Raw genomic sequence first — 23,433 nt, 5'->3', positions numbered from 1 at the left:
TATCCTTTGTAATAAATTCCATTTTTTTTTATGAATGTGTATTTAGAATTATCTTAGGGCTATTCCAGAAAAAAATGTATGGGGGGGGGGGGGGGGGTTGGAAGGCACATTGTATAAATAATACATGGGTGATGGGTATCAGAGCAACTTTTCACACTATAATGCACTATAATTCTAAATTACAATTGTCTGGGTGGCAGGTGCTGACAAAAACTGCCTTCCAACCCCCCCATACATTTTTTTTTGGAATATATAGCCCTTAATTTTTTGTATGAGAATAATGTTCCTTGTTTTCCGTACGAACATATTAAATTAAAACAATTCTTAATATGACAAAAAGGAAAATGTATGGCCAGGAATATCTGACAAGGATCTCAATTAAGGACTAGGTCCTAACAACCACTTAACCTTTTATATAATATGGTACATAGACTCAGCTCTGTAATTCTTTTCAAAGCAGAACCAAATGCATTGTACAATGAAAGTTCCAAACCTGTACTTGAGTAGCTGCACATAACTCATTACAAACAAAGATTTATTTCGTTTCAAGCCATTGTTTCCCTACTAAACTATGTATTCTACTTACTAGTACACTTGGTACAATCAAAAACCTCAGCTGATAAAAAATTGTTCAAATATGGCCTTTGAAAATAGTGGAATAAATTGCTTTTAGAGTTTCAAAATTCGTTCGAAGTACCTGATAAATTGCATGCTTATAATTGGTGCTTTTGATTTTTCTACCCTATTACCACTTTGCCTCATAGTTTTATTAAGAAAAATTCACACACCTCATTAAATGGTCATTTAGAAAAAGTCAGAATATTCAAACTCTTTTAGGTCACTTTTTTGATTAGCAACAAAGGGAGCTTCAGTCAATATATATAAACAATACACCAACGTTTCATGAGAACTGCTGAAAACATTTTTGTGTTAATGTCTGAAAACTGGAAAATCACCCCTTTTTAATGAATAAAACCTGTTAACTCGGAAACGTAAAATCTAAAATTTATAAAAATTGAAAGTTACCTCATGTTAATAGATATAAACAATTCACCAAAATTCCTTGCTTTGTGAAAGCATTTTTGAGATATTATCAGAAAACTGAAAAAAAAACACCAATTTTATTAAATAAAAACCCATTACCCAGAAACTTAAAATCTAAAATTTATGAAAAAAAAAAAACCAAAAAGGGAGCTCACGTCAATAGATATAAACAATTTCCCAAAGTTTAATGCAAATGGTTAAAGAGTTTTTGAGTTAATGTCCGACATGTTGACAACAGACGGACAACAGTATACCATAATACGTTCCGTAAACGAGCGTATAAAAAATATTATAATATATTGAGTAGTAATTTAAACACATTCTAGATACATAAATTAATACTAAAAACATAGTCATAAAAAATGGAATGCATTACAAAGGATTATATCCGTAATAAGAAATACTGATTTGTCAAAGACCGAATTATTCTAATATTTACTTTACTGTTATCTGTTTTTGTCCATTTTAATTCCTTGTTATCTGTTATGAGCCAAATCAATTTGCTGTTTTGCTGTTATTGGGACCCCCCTTGCCCCCCCTCGCTAATCTATTCCTTAGTTTTTCGAAAAATTCAAAGTTTGGTAAACAGTTAGTTTATGATTATGACTATATCAATTTAATAAAGGGACGAAAGATACCAAAGGGACAGTTAAACTCATAAATTGAAAATAAACTGACAATGCCATGGCTAAAAATGAAAAAGACAAACGGACAAACAATAGTGCACATGACACAACATAGAAAACTAAAGAATAAGCAACATGAACCCCACCAAAAACTAGGGGTGATGTCAGGTGCTCCGGAAGGGTAAGCAGATCCTGCTACACATGTGGCACCCATCATGTTGCTTATGTGATAACAAATCTGGTAAAAAGTCTAATTCGGTAGGTCACATTCATGAAAGGGAAGGGGATTGTAGTTACAACGTAAGGAACATTTCCAATATCATTTGTGAAACGGTTATTCCATAATGGTCAACCAACTCGTGATGGCGTCTGTAAAATTTACGAAGCGATGATTTCAACTTCACCATTTGGGACTCTTGGTTTAATATCTTCCTTGTGAGCAGCAAGTGCTTCAGGAAACTAAGTAACAAGTTTGAAAGAAGATATTTGCCAAAAAAGATGGATTGCTGATTTCAATTTTTCATGCTGTATACTTATTCATACAATAATTTATTAATGTAAGTGTTTCAATAATTTATTAACATAAGTGTTTCACTCTTGGACTAAGCCACCATTCATAATTTCATATGTATCCAGCTTTTAAGCAAATTTGAAGTATTGTGTGTACATTTCAGATTTACATGAAGGAAATATGATGTCATTGCATGTTCCTTGGAGTCAAGAAGATGTTTATTCATTTAGCAGGTAATAGTTTTATTGTACTTCCTATGTACAGTGGATGTATCATCATTTGTTGGATGCATGTTCTAAATTTCATGGATTCTGTAGATAAAGGTAATCCACAAATTTAAATGTTCAACAAAGTACAACTTTTCAATTGGCATATAATTGGGGGGAGGGGGGGGGGGGGGGGGGGGGGGGGGGGGGGGGGGGGAGATTGTATTTGGACTCATGAACTCAACTTTAACAGTCACAATTCAAACAGAACATTGACTTTAACAGTTCTTATTTGTTTTCAAGGGGCTTTGTATCCTCAAAATCAAATATCCACCAAAAAAAAATTTTTCTTCAATCATAATTGGTATCCTCAAAAATTAATGAATCCACAGTATTTAACCCTCCATTCTGTTTCATAATTTTTGTTGAGCCTGCAGAAAGCTTGACATAGGGATATTGATCCGACGGAGGTGGCGTTAGCTAACTTCTTAAAAGCTTTATATTTTAGAAGGTGGAAGACCTGGATGCTTCATACTTTGTTAATGGATGCCTCATGTTACGAAGTTTCTGTCAGTCACATGTCCAATGTCCTTGACCTCATTTTCATTGTTCAGTGACTACTTGAAAAAAAAGTTAAGATTTTTTATGTTAAATTCTCTCTTATTATAAGTAATAAGATAACTATATTTGGTATGTGCGTACCTTGCAAGGTCCTCATACCAGTCAGACAGTTTTCACTTGACCTTGACCTCATTTTACAGATCAGTGAACAAGGTTAATTTTTGGTGGTCATGTCCATATCTCAGATACTATAAGCATTAGGTCTAGTATTTACGAATGTAATATTTACGATGTATGGAGGGACTGTAAGGTGACATGTCCAACCGACAGGTGTCATCTGACCTTGACCTCATTTTCATGGTTCAGTGGTTATATTTAAGTTTTCTTGTTTTGGTCTGTTTTTCTTATACTGTATGCAATAGGTCTACTATATTTGGTGTATGGGATGATTGTAAGGTGTACATATTTAGCTGGCAGGTGTCATCTGACCTTGACCTCATTTTCACAGTTCATTGCTCTGTTAACTTTTTGTATTTTGGTCTTTTTTTCTTAAACTATTAGCAATGGGTCAACTATATTTATTAGACGGAAGAATTGTTAGCTGTACATGCCTGCCTGGCATGGTTCATCTGACCTTGCGATTTTAATTTTTATGATTTTGAGAAAAATCCTGCTTGATAAATGAAATCAATTTCAAAATGTGGGTTAAAATTTAAGAAATAATTCATGGGGGCTTGAATATATCGTGATTTTACCACGGTTTGGCCCTTTTTCCATCACTTTGCGTCCGTCGTCATTAACTTTTACAAAAATCTTCTCCTCTGAAACTACTGGGCCAAATTAATTCAAACTTGGCCACATTCATCATCGGGGTATCTAGTTTAAAAAATGTGTCTGGTGACCCGGCCAACCAACCAAGATGGCCACATTGGCTAAAAATAGAACATAGGAGTAAAATGTAGTTTTTGGCTTATACCCAAAAAACCAAAGCATTTAGAGCAAATCTGACATGGGGGTTAAATTGTTTATCAGGTCAAGATCTATCTGCCCTGAAATTTTCAGATGAATCGGACAACCCGTTGTTGGGTTGTTGCCCCTGAATTGGTAATTTTAAGGAAATTTAGCTGTTTTTGGTTATTATCTTGAATATTATTATAGATAGAGATAAACTGTAAACAGCAATAATGTTCAGCAAAGTAAGATCTACAAATAAGTCATCGTGACCGCAATGGTCACTTGACCCCTTTAGGAGGTATTGCCCTTTATAGTCAATTTTTAACCATTTTTCGTAAATCTTAGTTATCTTTTACAAAAATCATCTCCTCTGAAACTACTGTGCCAAATTAAACCAAACTTGGCCACAATCATCATTGGAGTATCTAGTTTAAAAAATGTGTCCGCTGACTTGGCCATCAAATCAAGATGGCCGCCACAGCTAAAAATAGCACATAGGGGTAAAATGCAGTTTTTGGCTTATAACTCAAAAACTAAAGCATTTAGAGGAAACCTGATTAAGGGGTAAAACTGTTTATCAGGTCAAGATCTATCTGCCCTGAAAATTTCAGATGAATCGGACAACCCGTTGTTGGGTTACTGCCCCTGAATCGGTAATTTTAAGGAAATTTTGCTGTTTTTGGTTATTATATTGAATATTATTATAGATAGAGATAAACTGTAAACAGCAATAATGTTCGGCAAAGTAAGATTTACAAATAAGTCAATGTGACCGAAATGGTCAGTTAACCCCTTTTGGAGTAATTGCCCTTTATAGTCAATTTTTAACCATTTTTCGTAAATCTTAGTTATCTTTTACAAAAATCTTCTCCTCTGAAACTACTGTGCAAATTAAACCAAACTTGGCCACAATCATCATTGGGGTATCTAGTTTAAAAAATGTGTCCGGTAACCTGGCCATCAAATCAAGATGGCAGCCACGGCTAAAAATAGACCATAGGGGTAAAATGCAGTTTTTGGCTTATAACTCAAAAACCAAAGCATTAAGAGCAAATCTGAGACAAGTTAAATTGTTTATCAGGTCAAGATCTATCTGCCTTGAAATTTTCAGATGAATCGGACAACCCGTTGTTGGGTTGTTGCCCCTGAATCGATAATTTTAAGGAAATTTAGCTGTTTTTGGTTATCATCTTGAATAATATTATAGATAGAGATAAACTGTAAACAGCAATAATGTTCAGCAAAGTAAGATTAACAAATAAGTCAAACATGATGGAAATGGTCAATTGATCCCCTAAGGAGTTGTTGTCCTTTATAGTCAATTTTTAACAATTTTCATAAAATTTGTAAATTTTTATTAACATTTTCCACTGAAACTACTGGGCCAAGTTCATTATAAGTAGAGATAATTGTAAGCAGGAAGACTGTTTAGTAAAGTAAGATGTACAAACACATCACCATCACCAAAACACAATTTTGTCATGAATCCATCTGCTTCCTTTGTTTAATATTCACATAGACCAAGGTGAGCAACACAGGCTCTTTAGAGCCTCTAGTTGACAAATATTTTACCCTGAGCTATAGCATAGGCATAAAGAGACAACCTGTGGATAAATCTAGATATATTCAAGCCCTATGAATTATTTCGATTCTAATAGGACAAATACAGCAATTCTTTTGGATGGAAGCGCTCTAAGTATAAGCAAATATTTGCCGTTCCCATTAATAAACGCACTATTAAATTGGCGTTAAAGAACAGAGCAAACTGAATTAATGACATGCTTAAACTATTTACAATAAAGTATTTAGATCGTTTTGGATGAATTTAAATGATAATTTACTTATATGTCTTATATGTTTCAAAAAATGGCTTATACCATATTTTAGCATTGTTTGTTTACACTTCCTTGTTGTGATGATTTTCGGTTTCAGAAGCGTGTATTTTCCTGTAAAATGCTTATATTCTTACGTCATCGTGCTATGACCTCTTGAAGTTCATTTATAAAAAAAACATATGACATCTGAGTACGACGTTTTATGGAATGATTGTAAGGTGTACATGTCTAGCTGACAGGTGTAATCTGACCTTGACCTCATTTTCATGGTTCAGTGGTCAAAGTTAAGTTTTTGAATTTTGGTCTATTTTTCTAATACTTTATGCATTAGGTAAACTATATTTGGTGTATGGAAATATTTTATGATCTATATGTCTGTTGCACAGGTTTTATTTTACCTTGACCTCATTTTCATGGTCCGTTGCTAAGTGTTAAGTGTTTGTGTTTTGGTCTGTTTTTCTTAATTTATAAGCAATAAGTCAACTTTATTTGTTGTATTGAAGAATTGTTAGCTGTACATGTCTGCCTGGCATGGCTCATCTGACCTTGACCTCATTTTCATGGTTCATTGATCAATGTTTCTTTTTCTTGGTTAATGTCGAGTTAATGTGACAGTTGTAATAAATATTTATATTTAGGTCTATCAACATAATATCAATGATTTGTAAAGAAGGCGAGACATTTCAGTGTGTGCACTCTTGTTTACACATTCAGGGTAAATGAAATCGGAAACCTGTCTATAAAACTACAGAGTCTAGCATCACCAATGGAGGATACTAATGAAAGTGTAGAGCTAAGAATTTATATAGATCCAACTTGTTCCTATCAGTTAAAAATTATAGCAGCGCCTACAGAAAGTCTGGGCCAGGTAAGTGTTGTATACTAGCTGGCGTTGTCACCCAGATGTTTTTATACGACCGTGGTCGTATATTGGTATCACGTTGGCGTCGTCGTCGTCCGTAGTTGGCAGCGGCAGCGTCAGAAGATTTTTGGATTTTGCTCTATAACCTTAGTATAAAGGAATAGAAATCTATGAAATTTAAACACAAGGTTTATGACCATAAAAGGAAGGTTGGGATTGATTTTGGAAGTTTTGGGAATTAGAGGCCAAAAAGGGCCCAAATAAGCATTTTCTTGGTTTTCCCTCTATAACTTTAGTTTAAGTAAATAGAAATCTATGAAATTTTGACACAAGGTTTATGACCACTAAAGAAAGGTTGGGATTGATTTTGGGAGTTGAGGTCCCAACAGTTTAGGAATTAAGGACCAAAAAGGGGCCCAAATAAGCATTTTTCTTGGTTTTCGCACCATAACTTAAGTATAAGTAAATAGAAATCTATGAAATTTAAACACAAGGTTTATGACCATAAAAGGAAGGTTGGAATTGATTTTGGGAGTTTTGGTCCCAACAGTTTAGGAATAAGGGGCCTAAAGGGTCCAAAATTAAACTTTGTTTGAATTCATCAAAAATTGAATAATTGGAGTTCTTTGATATGCCAATCTAACTGTGTATGTAGATTCTTAATTTTTGGTCCCATTTTCAAATTGGTCTACATTAAGGTCCAAAGGGTCCAAAATTAAACTGTTTGATTTTAACAAAAATTGAATTCTTGGGGTTCTTTGATATGCTGAATCTGTACTAAGATTTTTGATTATTGGCCCAGTTTTCAAGTTTGTCCAAATTGGGGTCCAAAATTAAACTTTGTTTGATTTCAACAAAAATTGAATTCTTGGGGTTTTTTGATATGTTGAATCTAAACTTGAACTTAGATTTTTTATTATGGGCCCAGTTTTTTAGTTGGTCCAAATCGTGGTCCAAAAATTAAACTTTGTTTGATATCAACAAAAATTGAATCCTTGGGGTTCTTTGATATGCTGAATCTAAACCTGTATTTATATTTTTGATTATAAGCCCAGTTTTCAAGTTGGTCCAAATTACGGTCCAAAATTAAAATTTTTTTTATTTCAACAAAAATAGTATATATGGGGTTCTTTGATATATGCTTAATCTAACCATGTATTTAAATTTTTGATGTTTGGGCCCGGTTATCAGATTGGTCCACATTGAGGTCTAAAGGGTCCAAAAATGAACTTTATTTGATTTCATCAAAAATTGAATTCTTGTGGTTCTTTGATATGCTGAATCTATCCATGTATTTAGATTTTGGATATTGGACCATAATAGGTAATGTCCAATTTAAAAATTTAAAGTTTTTAAGTTTAAGTTCTTAGACCACATTCATTATGTGTCAGAAACCTGTGTTGTGTCAACTATTTAATCACAATCCAAATTCAGAACTGTATCAAACTTGAATGTTGTGTCCATACTTGCCCCAATGTTCAGGGTTCAAACTCTGCGGTCGTATAAAGCTGCGCCCTGTGGAGCATCTGGTTTTATTTAAATTAGTTCTCTAAATAGAAAGGCACGTGGCTTCTTTGTTGACACAAATTCTTAATTAAACACGAGATAGCCAATATGATAGAGAATACATATCATGTTGAACTTAACATAAAAATATGGCAATATTCTGAGTCTTGATATTTAAATGATTACAGATCTAGGCTACACCAAACTTATCTTTACAGATCTTTGGATTAATCCAGATAAGACATTTTTGTCTCACTTGCAACTTTAATCCCATTATGTGAGACATCATGTACAACTAGCATTTATTATTGTTGATTTTAAAGACCTATATGTAGCAAATAGTGATGCTTTGAGCATTGTCTGTGCAAAAACTAGAAATTGCTTTGACAATTCTTTTTCAAATTTAGATATCCTGTGACTAAATGAAAGTAAATTTTGATTTTCATGACTTTAGCTTTTAGTATTGTTGAGTAGTAGACCTTTTAGTAGTGATTAGTGATACTTAAATTGATTTTGTTCTTTCCATTTCTGAACCCTACAAAAATTCATTTATTTTTGTTTTTTTAATTTGATCCTGATTTGTCAATCTGACAGTTTTGGTATGTTTTTCAATTACCATTACTTATTGCATTATAAGTATTAAATCAATGTATTTGGTGTATATAAGAATTGTGAGGTGTAAAAATCTGTCTTACAGGATTTATCTGTATATATAATAAAATAGTAATGCGTTATAAAATCAACTTTCCTGGGATATATTTCTTTATGAAACTTCATAGAAAAAGTGACACAGTTTTAACTGTATATTGGGAGTTCCTAGGGGAAATCACATTGTCTATATTTACAAAAAGTAAAGCCTTTACCTTGTATAGCTTAATTTACATCCCATTTGTTTTTCTAGTTTCTTCCAAAAATAGTTTATTAGTTATTGCACTTCTATTTGGATCATCCCAACTTTCCAGAACCTGAACAGTGGTACCTTAAATCAATCCCCCATATTTCTGGAAATCAAACATTTGTATTATAAAATGATATACTATTTTATATTCTTATTAAAGATTTCTTGGAATAAATTTGATTACCTTAGTCTTCTCTTTGTAACAGCTTCTATTTTTTTTTTTAAATACATGTACAATCAATTAAGGAGGGGGTGACAGGAGTTTTGAGAAATGAAAAAAAAATCCAACACTGTAAACAACCTTGAAGAGTCAATCAAACATTTAATGCAAATTGAGTTAATAATATATATATTTATATATATAATAACCTTTCATGATCTTCAACTTTCGACTGACAAATTATGTATTGAAACAGATGGAGACAAACTCTCACTACTAGAACTACCACAGTTTGCTCTAACTTTGTCTTGTACATTTACAATTTCGGCTGTCAAATTCCATTTGACTGGGTATAAATTTGATTGGTTAGATGCTTGGTTGTTGCCCAAACAAACCACATTATTTTCTTTCCCTATCTGCTCTACCTTTTCGTTTAACTGTTTGTTACAAGAAACTTGAATTTTAGGCACATTTTCATCTTTAACAATGTCTTCTTCTTCCTCTTCAAATATTGTCAATTGTCCTTTTAATTCTTTTTCATTTGAACTTGTATGTTCAAAATCCTTATTGAATGTACTTGGATCAGGAATTTGATCATTTTTCTGCATAGAACTTGCAATTTGTTGAATATATGAAGAAAATTGGTCTTCCATTCCACTGAATTGTTTAGGAAGCCTGCGGTGAGTCTGAACAGACAGAATATTATCTACATGTTTCCGAAGGGCACTATGAAGTCGTTTAAACATGTATCCTCCTTCATTTTTGTTTAGAACTAACCTCCCAGCAGGAGCTATCCTAGCATCAAAATTTCTGTCCATATTGTTCATCACTTTCCTGTCATTGACCATTGTGTCAATAGCTTTTGTTACTCTTGCTTTTCTGTCTGGTTTGGATTCTCGGGTAGAAATTCCAGATGGCATAGTTGATGCATAATATGAAGATGTTTTTCTACTCTCGGCAGTCATTGATCTCTTTTCTGGTTTCTGTACATCAAAAGAGTCAACTGCACTACTGGCTGCTTTATAATCACTTGTTTGTGATTTAGTTCCTTCTGCATTGTAAGCAAAAGAATTCTTCCCTAATGCCATCTTACAATCATCTATGGAAATTACATTCAACAAATTATTGGACACTGATCGAACTGAGATCATTGTTTTATCTTTCACCTGTATAACTTTCCCACATTCAGTCATAGTGTTTGTAGAAGCTAGACTTATACTGTCAGAAATGCTGTCAGATATGACATCACCCTCAAGTTTATTGTTGCTACCTTGACTACTGTTTTTCCTATCAACACGGTTTTCAAATTGAATAACTTTGTCAATTTTGTTAGATACTTCAGTAGCAGTTCCATTTAAAATAGATTTTGTTGATTGTGGTATTGATCGCTTTTTGTTTGCATTGTAAATATCTTTCCTCATAAAAGCATAATGTGATGAAGTTTCTGCTAAATGGTTTGACACAGAAAACACATCAGTATCTTTGTTATGTTTATAATTAGTTGCACTTTTACATATCACCTGAGAAGATCCATAGCTTATTTGTTTTGGAGATGAGAATGTCTCGATATTTGATTGTTTGCCAGCAGATTTCTTTTTAGTCAATTTTTTGTTAACATTGTTTCGCCATGAATCAATTTCCTGTATTTTCTGTGGTGATAAGTATGTTATCTCTTTAGTATCTTTATAGATCTTTCCATCAGCAGTAAGTCTATATAGTTGAGTCCAATCTTGAACTTTGGTGTGGTAAGAAAGTGCCTTTTTGTCCATTTTGATTGAAAACTTTACCAATACGTTTCATTCATTTCTTCATATTGTCTGTATTTTCTTCAATATCTTGTGAAAGATAGCTGTCTGAAAATGTAAATTAGCTTATATTATTACCTCTATATTGTTTTTATGAATTTATTTTGGGTACCGATATATGCATGACAAGAACCACCAAGTCTTGACATTATTGTTTAATAGAATTCTAAAAGGTTTGCCATTGCCATGGAAACAGCAAATATGTAGAACCTAAAAAAATGATCAAATTTTAACTGGATGATACTTATATATAAATAGCTAGAAATGTTAAAACTGAAAATAAAAATGGGGAATGTGTTAAAAAGAAAATATGAATAACCTGATAACCTGACCAAAGAGCAGAAAACAGGTCTGGAGTGGTGTAATTTTTAATCTACACCACTGTCCTATATTAGCTATATATAAAGTTGAATTCTTTGATTTGTTGTTTTTACCTGATGACGGCTGACAAATTGGACCTCGTTATTTTAGTATTATAGATTCCAAAGTGATTTCAGGTTCACTAAACTGTGATATAAAGATACTTAGGCCACACCAATTTAATTTCTTGTTCTATGGATTTTTAGACTCCAAAATTTGGGGCAAGCGAGCGATTTAAAAAATTTTAATATTTAATTTGCAAATTTTTGAGGCGAAGCTTGAAAAGTTAAGGCGAGCAATTAATTTTTTTTTTGTAAACATAAAATAGTAGGATTTGACATATATTAAAACAATTGATTTATCACTTGAACTTTTAATATTTCTTTAATTTATGAAGTAATTTTTCCCTGTTCACCAAGAAATAACTGAATAATTAAATCTGGTCTATGTATGTGTGACTGACAACATGGACAAAGAAACAATTATCCATCCATGTCATAATCAGTTTGGGAACAACCCCTGAATTTTATAAATAGCCCTTTTATGAGGGGTCAATATAAGCAGCGACTTTCTATACTAAGTAAGTAAGTATAGAAAGTCCCTGATTTAAGTTATAATATATTTTTTGTAAAAAAAAAAAAACACTTTTAGTACAAAAGGGCTCATATTTTCCCAAAGAACTATATATCTATCTGGTATTAAATGGTCAAAACATGTCCAAGAATTTTGTAATATTCCTGGACTTACCATGTAAACATATTTACTTTAACAGTTCAATATTATTCAAAATAAGTGGAACCCTCTTTTAGAAAAGTGGTTTAAAATATGATGTATTTCTCCTCTTTTTGAGTAAACTATGATGTATTTCTCCTCTTTTTGAGTAAAAAATTTTAAGTTTTCAAAGGTTTTTAGTAGCACTATATAAATTCTTGGTATTTCTATTTTCATTTCTACATCAGTAAAATGATCCTTGTCTGAGGGAGGGTTGCTCCCAACCTGATAATGACAAACACAGGTCAAAGTACGGCCTTTTACATAGGGCTTTGATCCAGGCCGTCATCAAACAGCAAGCTATAAAGGACCCTAAAATTATTAGTGTACCTAATTCGAACAGGAAAACCAACAATCTAATTTATATATCCAAACCGGCAAACCATGCAAACAGGAAAATACCAATGAACCGCATCAACAAACGACAAGTGCTGAACAACATGCCCCTGAATCAATCAGGACAGGTGCATAAACATGCAGCGGCTATGGATAGTTTTGGTTCGCCAGCATACAATATAATTGCAGTTTAAGGCAAATCCTTCAGAAGTTCTTTGTACTTTATTCTAACAACGAACATTTTTTGATAGGGAATATGAGTAAGGGGAAAGAAACCAACATTTTGTTCTTTACAGGTATTTCCGCTGTTATATATTTATATCGGAGCACTCCCAATTTGGATAAATTGGTTTCATACTGAAACAAATATTCTCACAGATATTTACACAGTGTGGTGGGGTGCTTATAGGTTTAGAATCGTTATAAACAGGTTTAGACTGTGATTTTAAAAACAAATGTTGATATCTTTTTATATCATTTTATACAAAAAAACGGTGCTGGAAATGGACATGATTACATTTACGGATATGGGAAGCAGGAATATAAAAGAAAATAAAAAAATTCTGTTTTGAAAAAATATGTGCGGGCGGGTCCGTCAAACAAGGAATTAAATTGGTGTGGCCTTATTATTAAAAGATCAAAACTTTCAAAAGCATCTTTTTATAAATAAATTTGGTGTATTTACTGTCTTCTGATTGGTTAAAAGTTTTAGTTTTATTTTCAATGTTGTCAATTATTATGGCGACACACCCACTCTGACGTTGTGTATTCATACGCCAACATGTGTGCAAGTTGTGATTGTTCATATAAATAATATAAAAAGTTCTTTGAGCCTTATTTTTGATAGAAATTTATTTATAATGAATGGCAATAATTTATTTTGAATTTATTGAACCAAAAAAACTAATTTTTGACTCTGCACATTTTACATAATCCCCTTTATGGATTATTCAATGTGAAGAGTCAAAAATTAGTTATATGGTCAATAAATTCAAAATAAATAATAGCCATTCATTAAGTGCTTGGATATAAACAACATTGAGTTCCAAAAATGACCAATGCATAGATGGTCAATTTTCCACTGAGTTTTTACCATATTGAATGTTTCTCTTAGAGTTATCTTCTTTATATAATTAAAGTCATTACTGATAGTGCCGCCTTGAAGCAAATATTTATATTTTGTCATTTAAGTTGCACTGATGTAAATAAACACATAATTGGTCTAATTTAAAGATGGCACCCCATGGGAAAGACATGACACCAGAGGAGAAAACAACTGTAGGATTATCAGAACAAGGATTTTCTGGGCATAAGATAGGGAAATTGCTAGGCAGGAATAGGAGATCTGTAAACAAATTTGCAAAGAGGTTTAGCGAGCGTTGATCAGAGGAAAAGAATGCAAGAAGTGGCTGAAAGAATAAGATTGATCTTAAGGATAATTGAAGGCTTCAGCATCTGTTATGTTCAGACCAGTAACAAACTTAAATTACTGATGCATTTAACACTTTCCACCATAATGAAGCTTTTTGACGCCACCCCCTTTACTCCATAATGATGATTTTTGACGCCTGTGTAGTACCTCAGTTGAAACGCTTTGACTACAAAATGTCTGCATCAGACTTAAAAAAATTAGCATCCAATATGAAAAGGATATTCATAAGAATATCTGATTTGAATTTCATTGATGAAATATTCATTTTCACAATGCATTAATACTTTAAACCAGATGATTTTTTTTTTGTTAAAAAAATCCTATGCAAATCAAGTATGTAAGAAAATAAATTCCATGGAGGAAAGGGTTAATGATCAGACATTGATACCTGTTTGTTCTAGGACAATCAGATGGCAGCTACGTAAGTTTAATGGTTCCAAGAGGCACCAAGTTTTAAATAAGAAAACAATGATTACCCATGTAAATTGTGAGAAATGGAAACAATTTTGTTATGAAAAACTTCATCGGACAGTGCAAGAAAAACAGAAAAAGTTTATGTGTGGCGTAAAATAGATGTACAATAATGACCAGAATGTTATGGACTGTACCATAAAAAAAACCTACAAAGCTAAATTTCTGTTATGTTTTTGGGTGCATTATATATCATAGAGTGAGAATTCCCAACACCAATCAAATGAAACTAAACAGTGAGGGATAAATAAATATTTTAGATGAGAATTTGATGCCTGTGATAGCTCGACATTTCTCTGTTGAACCCTTCATCCTTCACAGAAAAACTATGCTCCCTGCCAATGTGTCCTGACATTCAAATCAGTAACATGTATGTGAGTGCACAACCCTCTCTTAACCTGGGACAGTGGTGGTGACATAACAGCACAACATATTTATAATGTAAATTTTAGTCTTTTTACCTATTACCCCCCCCCCCCCCTCCCCCCCTGTATCTCCAAGACTGACACAGACAGAAAATTTAAACAGTAAAAATGATAATCATTACAAAATTTACAGAAATTCTATAATCACATAGATTCCAAGAGCTGTTCTAATAAAAGGATTGTCAGATTCTAAATAAATGCTTCTAGTATATAGATATTTATTGTAAATTAATGTGTAATAGTAAACTGTTTGTTCTTCTGTGACCAAAATTATCACTATTTATCCCTGCTGTTCAAACAGAATAAAGTTTAACAACAGTGTACAACAAAACAAAATGTCACTTATAATCTTCTACAGTTTGTTTTATATAATAATGATACATTTGATATGACTGTCAATATAAAGGACAAAAAACTTTGTATTGGACTATGAGATGATTTTGGTCATTGTACTTTTATGAAATTATACTTGGAATTACTTTTTGTCTTCAGGGCTATGTATTGTAAGCTTTCTTAACATCATTTCAGATTTAGATTTAAAAGAAATACTGTTCAGAACAATTTCTAGCTGAACACTGATTCAGTTCTAATTCTTAAATGGTCACTTGTATGTTTCCAGAATTTTGGTCCTTGATACTGTAGATAATAGCTAGACATGGTTTCAGGGTGAATGAACCTCCACAAATATTTGAAATTTTGTAAGGGACCCAAGTTCAAGACCCATTCATTTCCATTTGACCAAATCCAAATCCAATTTGCCTTTCGAGACTAAATGAATGATAATTTAAGATTGAAAAAAAGGAGGTCAAGTTTGATATTGAAGATTTTCAGGAGTTATGGTTCTTGATAGATTTTAAAATAAGCATGAAAGCGCACTCAAAAACAAAATTTTTTTTTTGTCAATTTGACCACTGATTCCTTGTTCCATATTATACTGATAAATTGACTTAGTTTTTTTTATAGTTAACAAATAGATACATCCTGGGGTTTAGGTTTGTTACACATCAGTTCATTTGTTCAACCTTCATTGCCGGTAAATTTTATGAAACTTTGTCAGAAGATTTTTTATTATTAACTTAAATAAGAGATAATGTCTGACAGTGAAAGTTTTTTCAAAGTCGGACAAGGCAGTTTTAGAAAGTTTAGATAAGAATAAATGGAATATTAGGATTTGAACTGATAAAATATTCCAAAAAGTTAGTCAGAACAACATAGTATTTTTTTGTATTGTGAGATAGCTGTTTACACTTTGTTGTTTCGTAACCAGATTTATCATGGTCATATCTATAATATCATGCATCATACTTCCATTAAAGGGCAATGAAGATTATTGTTTAAGTAATTTAAATTTGATCAATATTTAAGTGGTATAGTTACTTTACTTGAAATTTGCTTGAAGATCAATATTTGTCTTTGTGAGAAGAATTTGGATTGATTTATAAATGGTTACAAAAATATGCCCATGTTGAAATATTCAGTTAAATTTCTGTGTTAAACATATATATTTTATACATTTAGACTTGATGAATAACATTTACTTACTTATTTTACATCAAGCTTCTTGTTATAGCTAATTCCACAAAAAACACAAGCACTTTTAGCATGGAATACTTATTTTTGTTTCCATTTTCCTTGTCTTTTTTCTTTCTTTCTTTTTTTGTGTTCCCAGATATTTCCAGGTGCCACATTTTTTAATTATAAAAACTTCAATTTATAATTTCAGATGTGAATTTCCTTTTTAAATTAAATTAAATTTCAAATGTAATGTAAGATTGTGAATTTTTACCAAGTGTCAACTTGACTCAAGGATTTACAACAATATAATGCAATTGTATTCATTTCTGAATGAGTAAATGTACATGCAAACCATCAACAGAAATGTTTGTATTTGTATGGTTGAAGGGAAATGTGGAAATATGATGCAAAAAATTTGACTGAAAGGACAGTTGTATATTTTTTTTAAATATCCATTTTTCATGTTTGCTTGAAAATATGGATAATACATAGAAGGGCTGCATATCTAAACCGCTTATTTGCTCCACCCCATATTAAATTCACTGACCCCATATATATATCGTATTATCGGTAGGCCACTAACACACCATGTAACACCCACTGAAATCTTATATAGGAGACTCAACATGTTATTTTTAAAGTTTCATACAACCCACTACATATAGAAATAAGGAGATGTTGTATGATGGCCAATGAACAACAATCCATGAAAGTTCAAATGAAGAGAATGTAAGCAATTATAGGCGTTTGGCCTTCAACTAGGGAAAAGCTCAGACTCTATTGTTGGTATTCATTTATTTAGGATCTACACAGAGGATATACAGTCTAATTTTCCCTGTCAGTGTTGAATATCTCTTGAGCCATCAGGCATAGTGGATTTAAGGCACTGACAGAGAATATGAGCCTAAATAACAGAAAATAAACAATTATTATACTGGAGTGGCCTGATTTCAATATTATAGACAATTTTTATCTTCATTTATGTTCAAATGGAAGATGGACTCATATACCCTGTCATGGCAAATAGTCAAATTGAATGATTAACCTAGATATTTCCAGACCGCTTGAAGTATGTTTGTAAAATATTGAAATGATAGTTTATAATCTGTCAAATCATGCTAAGGTATTATATGCAGAATCATTTTTATAAATCATGTAAAAAGTTTCATTGAAAATAAGTAGACATTAGATCATTTCCATCAGTGAGACAGAGACAGATTAAATAAATCAGGTATAGAAAAATTGCTTCTGTTAAAATGTTTTACATGTACCTGATATGTTAATAAATTAAAGGGACTATAAATATGAATGCTTTTGGTATCGATTCATTAAAAGAGATATGACCTTGGTATTATTTTGAGATTATCTGTAAATTGATAACATAACTGGGTATGAATGTTTAAAACAATTTTCTGTTATAGTTTTTTAAATGTATTGAGTACTTTAGAATAAAGAAAATACCCCCTAAGGATACACTCTTTATTATGCTTGACAAGTATAATTGTTTAAATATGATTTATCAATGCATGTTTATTTATAAAGATCAAAAGGTTTAAAATGTCTTTATATCATGAGCATATTACAATTAAGTACATGTAAAATGTTGATAAAGATTAGCCAGCACTGCTTTGTATATCACGTACTGTTGTTTAACATAATATATTTGTATAGAGATTTTATTGTCTTTCTTCTTATATACTGGTCAGTGGAAAATTACCTGATAAGAGAAACATATAAAGTCAACAGTTTTCTGCCTAGATTTCCTCCCATTTTTAGATAGCACACAATAAGGTTTGTTCATAGATTAAAAAAAAAGCTCAACAGACAGCATCAAAATCAAAACTTGAGATAAGCACTCAAATGCTGCTGTGCACTACATCAGTCATTGCAATATATTAAGATATGAGTCAAAAAACTCAAAAGTTAATACTGTGGATTCATTTATTTATCGTGGGTACCAATTTTCGTGGTTTGAGGAAAACTTTCACATTTTCGTGGATATTTAATTTCGTGGTTTTGACAAAGTATGCATATATTCCTTAAGAAAATTTGCAATTCGTTGAATATTTAAATTCGTGGTTTCCCGGTACCCACGAAATCAATGAAAATTGGTATCCAACGAATAATAATGAATCCACAGTAGAACATATAACAGATCTCAAAATTCACTACAACAACTTCAGATACAATTTCCTAATTCACTACAACAACTTCAGATACAATTTCCTAATTCACTACAACAACTTCAGATACAATTTCCTAAATTTACTGCATTTTTTTTCTTTGACAACTCAAATAAGACTATAATGTGATCAATGGAAACTTTGAAAACTTGTAGAATACTCTATGTCCTCAATGACAGCTCTGATGTGATCAATGGAAACTATGAAAATTTGTAGAATGCTCTATGTCCTTTCTGACAGCTCAAATGTGATCAATGGAAACACTGAAAACTTGTAGAATGCTCTATTTCCTTAATGACAGCTCTAATGTTATCAATAGAAACTCTGAAAACTTGTAGAAAGGTCTATGTCCTCAATAACAGCTCAAATGTGATCAATGGAAACTCTAAAAACTTGTAGAATGCTCAATGTCTTCAATGACAGCTCTGATGTGATCAATGAAAACTCTGAAAACTTGTAGAAAGCTCTATTTCCTTAATGACAGCTCTAATGTGATCAATAGAAACTTTGAAAACTTGTAGAAAGCTCTATGTCCCCAATAACAGCTCAAATGTGATCAATGGAAACACCGAAAACTTGTAGAATGCTCAATGTCTTCAATGACAGCTCTGATGTGATCAATGAAAACTCTGAAAACTTGTAGAAAGCTCTATTTCCTTAATGACAGTTCTGATGTGATCAATGGTAACTCTGAAAACTTGCAGAATGCTCAATGTCTTCAATGACAGCTCTGATGTGATCAATGGAAATTCTGAAAACTTGTAGAATGCTTTATGTCCTCAATGACAGTTCTGATGTGATCAATGGTAACTCTGAAAACTTGCAGAATGCTCAATGTCCTCAATGACAGCTCTAATGTGATCAAACTCTGAAAACTTGAAGAAAACTCTATGTCCCCAATAACAGCTCAAATGTGATCAATGAAAACTCTGAAAACTTGTAGAATGCTCTATTTCCTTAATAACAGCTCTAATGTGATCAATGGAAACTCTGAAAAACTTGTAGAATGCTTTATGTCCTCAATCACAGTTCTGACCTTTTCAGTGACAACTAACCAGATGAGATATAATTTTATCTCAATTAAAGCTCTCAAAGTTCGCAGAAAGCAATATATTATTATTAGCAGTTTGCAAAGATATCTGCAAGTACGCATCCACCAAGGGTGAACACTTCAAAAAGTCAATATGTAAGCATTTTCAACCACAAATCCTAAACGTTTATTGGGAATTTTAGGCAACTACCCTTAAAGGCTTGTGTTCTCAATGAACATTCCAAATATTCACTGTTGTATCTTAAGTGACAACTCACTTGAGTAAAAAATAACCTCTTCTAAGAACAATCTCCAAAATCAATGCTAAATCTTCATAGAAGTCAATATATTGTCCTCAATGACTCACTTCAATATAGATTATCAGGTTTTCTACATATTGATATAAAAAAATATCTGCCGCAAGTCATAATGTGAACTTTTTTGGCTGTTGAGCGCCATTCAACATGGCGGCCATGGTTAAAATTGAACATATGGATGAAATGCAGTTTTTGGCTTATTTCTCTGAAACTAAAGCATTAAGAGCTAATTTGAAACTGAGTAAAATTGTTTAGCATGTTAATATTTATCTGCCCTGAAATTTTTAGATGAATCAGTAAACCTGTTGTTGGGTTTCTGCCCCTTGAATTGGTAATTTTAAGGAAATTTTGCAGTTTTGGTTATTATTTTGAATATTACATGGCCAAATAGTCAATTTGACCCTTCAAGGAGTTATGGCCCTTTAAAGTCAATTTTTAACATTTTTTTTTATCTTTTACAAAAATATCCTCCTCTGAAACAAAGGCCACAACCATCATTAGGGTTTTGAGCTTAAAACATGTGTCTGATGACCCTGCCTGCCAACCAGCATGGCTGACATGGATAATAATAGAACTTCGGGGGTAAAAAGCATATTTTGGCTTATATCTCTGAAACTAAAGCAACTGTATAATGGTTAGATATAAGAAGATGTGGTATGAGTGCCAATGAGACAGCTCTCCATACAAGTCACAATTTATAAACCATTATAGGTCAAAGTAGGGTCTTCAACACAAAACCTTGGATCACATTGATCAGCAAGCTATAAAAAGCCATTCAAACGGGAAAACCAACGATCTAATCTATATAAAAAAAACAAGAAACGAGAAACACTTATGAACCATATCAACAAATGACAACTGCTAAACATTAGGTTGCATTATTTCATGCATCAATTGTAAATAAAAATATCAGGTGAGCGACACAGGCTCCTTGGAGCCTCTAGTTTCATGACATCCTTAATAGAATTTTGACTAATGAAGAACTTAAAAAAAAGAAAAGATATATAAAAGAAAAGAAAAAATTGTTATGATTGACAAGGAGACAACTCCCCACCAGAGACCAAATGAAAATTATTAAAAAATTCACAAGTATAGATCACAGTTAGACCTTCAACAATTATGAAAATCCACACCACATAGTTAGCTATGGAAGGTCCCATAATGATATGTGTACGAAATCTATTCAAGAAAACTAACTGCCTGATTAACTTGAAAAACAATAAACTAAAAACTAATATGATATACAGCAACAAATGACAACCACTGAATAACAGGATCCTGACTTGGACAGTTACATACAGAATGTAGTAGGGTTAATAGATATTACCTGGTAAAAGATGTGGCATGAGTGCCATTAGATAACTCTCTATCCAAGACACAATTTGTGAAAAGTAAAGTATTATATGTTGGCCTCAACACAGAGCCTTAGCTCACAACAAGCCGCAAGCTATAAAGGGTCCCAAAATGACTATGCATTGTTAAACAATTCAAACAAGAAAATCCAGTGTCTCATCTATGTTAAACATGTTTGCTGATACTCTTCCCTTACCATGGACAGTTTTGTAACAGTACAACATAGGATCAAGAAAAACAACATTTTAATTGGCTGGAGAAAGTTTAACATTAGAATAAACCCAAGCTCTGTTTATTTGTAGTATATGAATAGATCATAGAGAATGAGAATTTGTTGGGTTTTCTAACACAATTAATTTGAAAATCTTTAAAAAAAGCTTATCTTCAAGATTGAGAAATAGTATGCAAAGAAAAAGTTTAATTTTTTTTTATTCCATGTATATACTTACTTTCTATAGTCAATATTACAATTTTACACTGAGAGCAGCAATTGCAGGTCAGACACAGGAACTTGAAACTATTTACATTTTTTTTTTGTAAAATGTGTTAAAAAAATAAATGATAGGTATTTTAAAACCTACTGCATAATGTAACAATATACTTATATACAATGGTAGAAAGATATGTATTTTAAAAAATCAAAACCTACTTTACCTAGATTTTAACACTTGTTAATTTATAGATTTTTTTTTACAGTTCTATAAACACAATTAATCATTTAAAAGTGTAAAGATATTTTAAACCAAGTCAAAAGAATATCATTAGATTTAAATCTAACATTTAACTAAAGTATGTTTAATTCATACATACCTCAGAACAAACTTTATTCCGTCCTTTTAAGAAATTTGTGAGTTATCTCTTGTAAAAGTCGAGGTATATTTTTAATGAAATTGAAAACCTTGTCAGTCATTACATCGAATTTATTGATGTTTCCACAACGGGGGAAAATTAAATCACAGTTATTGAACAACTGGATAAACACAGATTAAAATATGTTAATCTGTTCATGTTAAACCCTAATAATATTCAGTATTCAATCAAGCAGTTGTTGTTAATTGGTCTCAATATATCAGGTGGTGTTCTATCTAATTACATTATGGTTTGATCGCATTATTTTCCATGTTATTTAATCAGGCATAATTGGTCAATCTATCCATAACAGCAAATGTTTATTTCCTCAAGTTTAAATACTTTTCTCAATAGATTTATACTCTGCCTAGTGAATTTCTTTTATATATGTGGTGTACATGTGCTTGTATCTCCCGCTATTCCTTTAAGTTGACATTCATTTTCCATCAAAACAAAGGTTTAATTCCTATATATATAAAGAAACAAGACATTCTTATCTGCCATTTCACTTCAAAAAGAGGTTCAACATTTTATTAGGAATTACACATTACATATTGTAGTATTTTCTATAGAGTCCATAGAAAATTAATTGATAAACCCATTACACAGCCTGAGTTTTGCAGTCTATGTGATTAGGTGCAATTTTTTTCGTAAACACAAAAAAAAAAATATCTGATAAAATATCATTATGGTGCATGAAATAAGTGTCTCCTAATTTCAGGTGAGATGTATTTTTGGGATCCTAAAAATTAGTGCAATACTTGCTTGTATGCTTAAGTGTATTGTCCAGAAATTTCAAAAGAATTTGCATAAAAAGGAGAACTATTTCACTGGTTCTTTAGTTATTGTTTTAAATGAAAGAGAAATGAATGAAATGGTATGAAGTCGTATACAATAGTTTTATGCCTCCCTGTAGGGGGTATTAAGTTTTACCCTTGTCCTTCCGAAACCTCTGTCAGTACAGTATATGTACTTTATTTCCTGAGCACTTATTTTCACGATTTTTGTTATTGTTGATGAATTCGCGTGTACCTAATTTCACGGTATTTCTACCCAATGTTTATCAGAACATGAATATCAGACTTATATTTCTTAAAGTGGCACTAGCTGTTAAATTCATGTCCACCGATTTTAATCAATTTGAGTTATAATAATTAAAAAACGTTTATCCAAAGTACTAAAGGTCTAAAATAAACAATTCACAGGGCACGGGCATGAAAATATGTAGCTTCGTGTCGTGTGTTATTTAGTCTAGATGCCATCTAATTAATTAGCGTCTTGACCTCTAAAGTCATTCAATGACCATATAAGCGATGTAAACATAAATATAGTTATAGATAGATGAAACAAACACGTGCTGTTGGATTTTTCTAGGTCTATTTAAGATATATTATAGATGAAAAATAATTGTTATCATCGTTTT

General features: G+C 31.9%; 2 protein-coding genes across 3 annotated transcripts in view; one reads left to right on the top strand and one right to left on the bottom strand.

Moving 5' to 3' along the window:
- LOC143044723 (GPI inositol-deacylase-like) overlaps nt 1–23,433 on the top strand; it is a 166,030-nt gene that overhangs the window by 112,588 nt on the left and 30,009 nt on the right. For both annotated transcript variants that reach the window (XM_076216825.1, XM_076216824.1), the window contains 2 exons: nt 2,345–2,414; nt 6,452–6,605. In XM_076216825.1, the coding sequence (XP_076072940.1) occupies nt 2,345–2,414; nt 6,452–6,605 (224 nt within the window). The remainder of the gene's footprint in view (nt 1–2,344; nt 2,415–6,451; nt 6,606–23,433) is intronic.
- Nucleotides 9,306–22,466, bottom strand: LOC143044724 (uncharacterized). Its single transcript, XM_076216827.1, has 2 exons — nt 21,972–22,466; nt 9,306–11,016 (listed from the first exon to the last, which is right to left on the bottom strand). The coding sequence occupies exon 2, from the start codon at nt 10,930–10,932 to the stop codon at nt 9,385–9,387; it is 1,548 nt and encodes a 515-aa protein (XP_076072942.1). The 5' UTR covers nt 10,933–11,016; nt 21,972–22,466; the 3' UTR covers nt 9,306–9,384.

Source organism: Mytilus galloprovincialis, chromosome 9, assembly GCF_965363235.1.
Source record: "Mytilus galloprovincialis chromosome 9, xbMytGall1.hap1.1, whole genome shotgun sequence".
NCBI classification, from domain to species: domain Eukaryota; kingdom Metazoa; phylum Mollusca; class Bivalvia; order Mytilida; family Mytilidae; genus Mytilus; species Mytilus galloprovincialis.
The sequence above is the reverse complement of the archived record's forward strand: the minus strand, read 5'-3'. Positions and strand labels throughout refer to the sequence as shown.

Excerpts from the sequence above, each read along its gene's own strand:
- LOC143044724 (XM_076216827.1), bottom strand. The coding sequence starts at position 10,932 with ATGGACAAAAAGGCACTTTCTTACCACACCAAAGTTCAAGATTGGACT.